The 8,607-nt window shown below is 34.0% G+C and overlaps 1 protein-coding gene across 1 annotated transcript; it reads left to right on the top strand.

Annotated features, from left to right (window-relative positions):
- The first annotated feature begins 5,560 nt into the window (after nucleotides 1–5,560).
- LOC140805375 (zinc finger BED domain-containing protein RICESLEEPER 2-like) lies at nucleotides 5,561–7,097 on the top strand. The gene is made up of 3 exons (XM_073161647.1): nucleotides 5,561–5,616; nucleotides 5,862–6,915; nucleotides 7,014–7,097. Exons 1-3 carry the CDS (start codon nucleotides 5,561–5,563, stop codon nucleotides 7,095–7,097), a joined length of 1,194 nt encoding a protein of 397 aa, XP_073017748.1.
- Nucleotides 7,098–8,607: the final 1,510 nt, after the last annotated feature.

Below are 8,607 nucleotides of genomic sequence, written 5' to 3'. Positions count from 1 at the left end.
GTTGAGTTTTGGTGGGTGTGTGTTAAGAATGGAACTTGGACCTAACTCAACCCCAAAAACTAGCTCAAGGGGGGAGGATTGTCCAATTCGATATATACCACTCAAAAGTTAATTATCCAACCGATGTGGGACATTTAACACACCCTTCTCACGCTCAGGAATGAACATCTGGAGCGTGGAGTTTACAAATAACCCAATTATGGGCAGAACGGGTGGCCTAATTATAGGCAGTCCAACACATAACGGTGGAACCCGGGCTCTGATACCATGTTAAAAATGGAACTTGGACCTAACTCAACCCCAAAAGCTAGCTCAAGGGGGGAGGATTGTCCAATCCCATATATACCACTCAAAGGTTAATTATCCAACCGATGTGAGACATTTAACAGTGTGTTTTTAGGCTAGTTTAAGCTTTATTTATTTGGCAACATCACTCTCTTTTCTCAATTGTGTTATATCGAAGTCACAATTATCAAAATTTCAAGTTATTAAACCCTAAGAGCATCTCCAGCAGTTGACATTATTTTGTGTTAAATCAACATGTTAAAGTACGTCTTAAGCAGTCTGCACCAAATTTCTATACCTAAAAGGAATATTCATTATTCTATAATTTAAATATCAAATTATAATTTATAAACATGTTTATATATTAATTAAATATAGATCGAAGTTGAATGAAATAAAAACAAAATTTAAATAATATTGCACAATAAAATTTGAACATAGCATAAGTTACATATTGATTGTCATTAATTCTCTGCATTTGAGAAAGTTTTTCACTAAAAAACTTTGATTTTAAAATATCTTGTAACAACCTATTTCAGTTAAGATTTATCACTGCTTAGAATGAAAGTCCGAAGGATCGGTTCTTACACCTGCGAGGGTGTTTCAAATACAATATTCTCGATGAGCTTACATAGCTCGTGTTCTAAAATGTAAACACCAATGAATTAGATCAAGTTTGGTTTTAAAACAAGTGGAAAATACTTAAAATAATCATTCGTTAAGAAATCTGATTAATTTGAAAGCCTTTTAAACGTGTGTAAACTGAATAACTGAAATAAAGGGGATTAGTTATTGCATATATCAGTTCAGTTATTGTGAGAACTGAATTGATAACTGCTCGAACTGATCAAATCAATTTAAAAACAATAGTTAAACAGTTAAGTATACAAGATATGTTTATGGATGTTCGGAGACTTCAAATGCTTCTACGCCACCCTTTCTACCACTCGAGTATGATCCACGAAGACTTTGATTTATACAACACCTTATACATACCCACTCAGTTTAGGACTTACATCACTACCTAATTGAACTCCTAGCCTAGACTGAAGGCAACACCTTCCAGCCAACATTTGTTTAACGTCTATGTGTTAAAGAATACGTACATAAGTTTAACGTCATTGTGCAAGACTCACTCAACTTATCAGTACGCTCAATTTTCTGTATGTGTAACTGATGGTGTGTGTGTGTGTGAGAACTGATCTATGAATACAACACAAAAGTGTTCTCACACACTAAGAATTTTGCTTCTAGAACAAGATGTTGGCATGCCCTATTTTTCTCCTTTTCAGACTTCACACAGTTATTTATTGATGATCTTGATCTTGTATTTATAGAGGCTTCGAGGCCGTTCTTCAAGACTCATAAAATATTTCTGTTGCAGTTGAATCTGTTCCTCGATGTTTGCGACTTGCCCTTTCTGACAGTCATTTTGGAACGTGTTGACTTTAACCTCTGCTTCCACATTCATTATTGTCCTTTTACTGGACAATTGCTTTCCTTAATGCGCACAATTGGATTTCACTTAGATAAGCTTGTCGTGTTCTGCAAACTGATAGGCTCCTAACTGATGTTCTGAACTGGTCTTGAACTGGTGTGGTGAAATCAGTTTGCTCGTCAGCTGAACTGATTTTACTTATTCAGTTGAACTGGTCAGCTGGGCTCTTCATCAGTTGAGCTCTTCATCAGATGGTCGGGCTTCTGAAGGTTTCTGCTGAACTACCTATCAGCTACACAATCAGTTGAACTGATCTTTGATATATCAGTTGAACTGTTTTAGTTTGGGTAATCAGTTTGTGCTTTCAGTTTGCATCTCGATAGCTTCAGTTTAGGCTCGGTAGCTTTTTGTGCACTTAGGTAAATTTATTAGAAACAAAATAACAAGTTTTGTTAACGTCAAATTCAAGATTGCGAACATGAAATGTTTCAACAGACTCTTAGTGATCACTTGACAAATTTGGGTGTGTTAAAAACCCTCAGTTCACCATACAACAATATAAGAACTCAATGGTCAATTTGACAGGCTGAATTGTCGGTGTTACACAAAACGATTTTTGATGATCTGATATAAACAGATAAGAGCCTGATTAAGTGAGTAGTTTGTGATCGAAAGATTAGGTGTGCTTGAAGATCCTGAAATATGCAGGTTTGAGATAAATTCGTTGATGGATTCCATAGTCTTCTTCTTTTCAAAGTTATACATATTTATAGTTGAAAGCTCCAACAGTCAGATTTGATTTTCAACGATCATCTGTACTATTATCTGACATAATAAACACGTTGTTTCATTTGTCGTGCGTATCATTAAATACTCATTTAATGTTCTTTGTGTTTTTGTGACTATATGTTGGTAGACTTGTCAAATTGGGTCAGGCCCGTCGGGTCGGTCCGTCCCGTCATAAATATTGAGCGGTCGGGTTGATAAAATAGCAGCCCATTTGGCCGGCCAAATGGGCTCATCCGTTTGGGTTGTGGACCGAGACGGGACGAGCCAAATTAGGATAGAGTTTTACATTTTTTGTAACTATTAATACAATCGATACTATACTATATAATATATTAATACACCAAAATTTTACAATAATTACTTTGATTGTCCCTTTTTATCCAATAAAAATTATCATAAAAATATTTTTTAGTAAAATCTAAATAAAAATTCAAATAATTATTTTAGATTTTTAGCAAAATTATTTTATATGTAGGAATTCTACTTTTTAATAAGAGTGAGTCTCATGTGAAACCGTCTCACAGATCTTAATATGTGAGACGGGTCAACCCTACCCATATTCACAATAAAAAATAATACTCTTAGCATAAAAAATAATACTTTATCATGGATGACCCAAATAAGAGATCCATCTCACAAATACGACCCGTGAGACCGTCTCACACAAATTTTTGCTTTTTACGATTGCTTTATTTTGAATATTAATTGAAATTATACCGCGCACTAAACAAATTATTATTATTATTATTATTATTTAAAAGATTGATACTTCATTAAAAAATTTAAAACCCTTTAAAAGATAAACGAAAAAAAAACAAGGAAGAAATCAAAGGTCGAGCAGTCATGCAAATTATTTGGAAGAAGCGAAGCGAAACGAGGGTTTGAGAACAACCAAGGTAGCCAAAAAGTAAGTCTTTATAATTTATTAATTTACATGAGGTTGTTCTACTCTTTTCTATGGCTCAAAATTTTTGATGTCACCGCACTTTATTAATTTGGGCTCTTGAAAATATTTTGTTTATTTGATATTTATTATTATTTAAATATTATGTTTTATTCTTGATCAAGATTATGATGAGATGTTCTAAAACAATTTGATATATTACTTTAGGAACAATGTTTTAATTCTGAAGGCTCGGTTGGATTATAGTAAACTTAAGAATATACTAATTGAAGGATCTAGTGCAGAGCACCTTGAAATGCTTCAAACAAAATATTCTTCAAGAGCTGCAATATCTCGTGTTCTAAGAATGTTTACACCAATGAATTAGATCGAGTTTGGTAAATAACCAAGCGGAAAATACTCGAAATAATCCTTCGTTAAAAAACACTGATATATTTGTATATCTTGTGTAACTGAATAACCAAAAGACTAAATTAGTTTTTGCATTCATTAGTTCAGTTATGGTGAGAACTGAACCAACAGATGGTCTAACTAGTTAAATCAGTTTGAAAACGATAGTTAATTAGATAAGTACACAAGATATGTTTATGGATGTTCGGAGACTTCAACTGCTCCTATATCACCTCTTCTACCACCTCGGGTAGGATTCACTAAAAGACTTTGATCTATACAACAACTTGTACAAACCCACCCAGCTTAGGACTTACCCACTGCCTTAACTGAACTCCTAGACTAGACTGAAGGCAGCACCTTCTAGTCAACACTTCTTTAACGTCTATGTGAGAAAGACTACATACACAAGTTTATCGTCTTTGTGCAAGACTGTATTTGAGTGGTGGTGTGTGTGTGTGTGTGCGAGAAATGATCTCTGAAAACTACCCGAAAGGTGTTCTCACACACTGAGGGAAACGGGCTTCTAATCTAAGCTGATAACAAGTTCAAGTGTTCCCTCACAACTGGGCTGAATGCTTCTCTCTTAAGCTGATATGACTCTGAAGTGTGCCCTTTTGTATCTGTGTTATGTTCTTTATATTTATTGAGTCTTCACTGGTCTTCTATTTTATAAGCGGGAAGACTGAACGTAAAGTGAGACTCATTTAATGTATCTGTTGCATTTGAATCGACTCCTTGGACTTTGTGTCTCGTCTTTTTGACTGCCCTTCTGAAGCGCTTTGTCGTTATTGCTCTGATACAACGTCCATTATTGTCCTTTGACTGGACAAATGTTTTGTACCTTTTCGCACAGCTGGATTCCACTTGAATCAGCTTGTCTTGATCTGCAACTGCTTGCTCTAAACTGATGTTCTGAACTGGTCTTCAGTTGGGCTGGTGAAATCAGTTGACTCGTCAGTTGAACTGATTTCACTATTGTTCAGTTGAACTGATCTTCAGTTGGGTTCTTCATCAGTTGAACACTCCTTCAGCTGACTGGGCTTCTGAGGTTCTCCTGCTGAACCACCTATTAACTGAACAGTCAGTTGAACTTTTTTATGATACATCAGTTGAACTGGTTCAGTTTGGTTGATCAGTTGATGCTTTCAGTTGGCTTCTTCGACAGCTTCAGTTTTACCTTGCTTAACTGATCAGTTAAAAGCCTGATCAGTTCCTAGCTACTTGCGCACTAAAGTAAATCATTAGAAACAAAATAGCAAGTTTTGTTAACATCAAAATTAAGATTGCGAACAGGAAATGTTCCAACATCAATTATATGTACTTGAGATCATATCACGGTGAAAGTTCTTGGCTATATTCATATATGGTGTACGACAAAGAGACAACCTGTAGAGGTTTTTCTTTATTAAGTTAGAGTTGTTATGAATGTGTCTAGCTTGTGTGCTTCAATTGTTTCTTTTACTTTCTAATATGGTGATAGTATTATTGTATTTGCAGATTATGGATTCTACCATAAACCAAAGTACTAACATAGATGATTATCAAGAAATTGGAAACAACAAGCATGGTCAAGAGGAAGCTACATCAAAAAGCCTAAAGAATATTTTGATGTCTGGAATAATTTTACGAAAAAAGAGATTGATCAAGATGGTATACAAAGAGCCGAATGTAAGGCAGGCAAGAAAGAGTATAAATGTGGGTGAAAACAATACGGGACTTCTACATTAAGGCGTCATCTTCAAAATTGCAAAATGGTAAAATTTCATGATGTTGGACAAATGATTATTGATCATGATGGGAACATGAGGTAAAAAAAAATAGACAAAAAAATTTCATGTGAGTTATTAGCTGGTGCCGTTATTAAGCACGATTTGTCATTTTATTTTATCGAGTATGATAGTATTAGAGCTTGGGTTAAATATATAAATCATGATGTGCTTTGCATTTCCTAAAATACTACGGTTTCCGAAATTTCAAGAATCTACATGAGAGAGAAAGAGAAACTTAGGCAAACTTTGGATAACATAAAAAATATAATTTGTTTAACCTCAGATGTATGGACTGCATTTGCTTGAGTGCCCACTTTGTTGACGATGATTGGAAATTGAATAGTAAAATACTTAGCTTTGTTCATATGCCTCCTCCACACTCAGGAGTCAAATTGGCATCAAAATTGTTTGGATTTTTGAAGGAGTGCCGGATTGAGAAAAAAGTTTTCTCTTTGACATTGGATAATGCATCAAGCAATGATAATATGCAAGGAATTTTGAAAGAACGACTCTCGTTGCATGATAGCTTGATGCATGATGGTGAATTTTTTCATATTCGTTGTTCTGCTCATATATTGAATCTCATTGTCCAAGAAGGTCTCAAAATAGCTAGTGTAGCTTTGAATAAAATTAGAAAATCTATCAAGTATGTGAAAGGCTCAGAGTGTATGATGAGAAAATTTGAAGAATGTGTGAGAGCAGTTTGTAACATTGACAGTGGTATTGGCTTGAGATCGGATGTGCCTACTCGTTGGAATTCAACATATTTGATGTTGGATAGTGCCATCGAACATAAAAAGGCATTTTCTTCTCTTCAATTGAATGATAATAATTATAAATATGGTCCTTCAATTGAAGAGTGGAAAACAAGAGAGAAAATATGTGGATTTCTTGAGCCATTTTATGATACTAACAATTTGATCTCGGGTTCTTCTTATCATACATCAAATTTGTACTTCATGCAAGTTTGGAAGATCGAGGTTTTGTTAAATGAGAAATTGTCAAATGAAGATTTGGTGGTAAGTGATATGTGTAAAATGATGAAAGAGAAGTTTGATAAGTATTGGAATCAATATAGCGTGGTGCTTGCATTTGGGGCAATTCTTGACCCACAAATAAAGTTTAAGATGCTAGATTTTTTTTATTCGAAGCTTGATGATGATCCTATCAAATGCCAAGAGAAGATGTTGATTGTGAAGACAAAGTTGTATAAGCTTTTTGAGCAGTATTCTAACACCAATCATACAAGTTATTCACAACCAAGATCATCTTCTGTTGCAATTTCACATATTCAAAGTGGTGGAGAAATTAAAAATAAAGGCAAAAGAATCTATGATGTAAGTATTAGAATGATGTATTTCTTTTCCATTTCTTATATTCAATCTTTGGTTTGTTTTTATGTCTATATTGCTTTACCATGAGTTAATTGATGTAGGAAATCATGGCATATGAGAGTCAAACCATTAGAAGTACAAGGAAATCTGAATTAGATCTTTATTTGGAGGAGCAAAAACTTTAATTTGTATATTATCAAAATTTATATGTTTTGGGGGCATTGGAAGAATCATAAGCATCGATACCCTTCACTTTCATTGATGGCATGCGATATTTTGTCTATCCACATAACTATGGTTGCATCATAGTCAAATTTTTCCATTGATGCTCATGTGCTCATCAAGTACAGAAGTCGCATCCTTCTTGTAAAAGTGCAAGTTCTTATTTGCACGTGTAACTGGTTGCGTGGTTATGTTTATGGTAATTTCACTTATATATATATATATATGTGTGTGTGTGTGTGTGTGTGTGTGTTACTTTTCTTAAATTGATATATTGGCTTACTTTGTGACTTTTAGATGCAGACGATGATTAATGTGCAAATTTCAAAACATATTCATTCCGAGAAGGATCCAATGTTGTTGAAATTTTTGATGAAGAAACAGTGAAGTGAGCTATTGTAGAAGATGAAGATTGAATGGAGTTTAATGAGAATTGACTTTATAGTATTTGTTTAGTTTCTTCATGTTTTGTTTAAGCACTTTAATTTTTATAGATTATATTGTATGCTTTCTTAATTTCTTATTTTAATATTTGTAAGTATTTTATGAAACTATTTGATGAAGTATATTTTTCTTGTATGTTTATTATAATAATGTTAGCATTTTTTCTTAAAAAAATAAGCGGGTCGGCTCGCATAACCCGCTGCCCACAAGTCTATATGTATGGTTTAGAAACTCTAGCAATATGTATTTTGATGATAACAAATTTTTTTATTATGTTTATAACATATTTAATCAATTGTAAAATTTCTAACTCAAGATGGAAGATGAAAATCGAATTTAGAAAAACTCAAAATGTGGCAAGTTATAGTGTTTCGATGATATCTCACATCTCGGTGATGAAAATGATCAGCTGGAAAAACCATTGAACAAAACCTCAATTTGGGACAAGTATTATTTCATGTCAATTGGTCTATATCGGATTTTATCTAGGCAAACGGATGACAAAAAGTCTCATTAGTTTGGCTGATCAGTAAGGATCAGTTTAACATGAGCAGTTGCAGTATTTTGGTCAGCCTGATCATATTGGTCATTTAAATGGAATAATTTAGTACATGTTACGAAGATAAGACGATAATCTACAAATTATCTTCACAAGTCAAAATCTGAATCAGAGTTTAAGATGCCGATAAATGATGATAAAAACACAAATTTAGCACAGACTGAAATCAACCTTGCTGATTTCAGCAAACCTCATCAGTTTAGTTCAATCTAGTTGACAAGACCAAACTTAATGACCAGTCTAGCAGACGAACCAAACTAAATGACCAGTCTAGCAGACGACCCAAACTGAATTACCAGTCTTGCTGAAGAGCCCAACTGAACAAAACGTCATAATCAGTTAGGCTCAGGAAAAATGTCCAGTAAGGTGGATTTGACCGTTTTAATACCAGAAACAGTACAGAAAATTTTCTCACGGTCATATTCTTGTGTTAGACGTATATATCATTGTTGGAGTCTATATATACATCT

The sequence above is a fragment of the Primulina eburnea genome, chromosome 11 (genome assembly GCF_022965805.1).
Source record: "Primulina eburnea isolate SZY01 chromosome 11, ASM2296580v1, whole genome shotgun sequence".
Taxonomy (NCBI): Eukaryota; Viridiplantae; Streptophyta; class Magnoliopsida; order Lamiales; family Gesneriaceae; genus Primulina; species Primulina eburnea.
The sequence above is the reverse complement of the archived record's forward strand: the minus strand, read 5'-3'. Positions and strand labels throughout refer to the sequence as shown.

Excerpts from the sequence above, each read along its gene's own strand:
- LOC140805375 (XM_073161647.1), top strand. The coding sequence starts at position 5,561 with ATGGTAAAATTTCATGATGTTGGACAAATGATTATTGATCATGATGGG. Across the intron at positions 5,617-5,861 it reads GATCATGATGGGAACATGAG|ATGTATGGACTGCATTTGCT; the intron begins GTAAAAAAAAAT and ends GTTTAACCTCAG. Across the intron at positions 6,916-7,013 it reads AAGGCAAAAGAATCTATGAT|GAAATCATGGCATATGAGAG; the intron begins GTAAGTATTAGA and ends TAATTGATGTAG.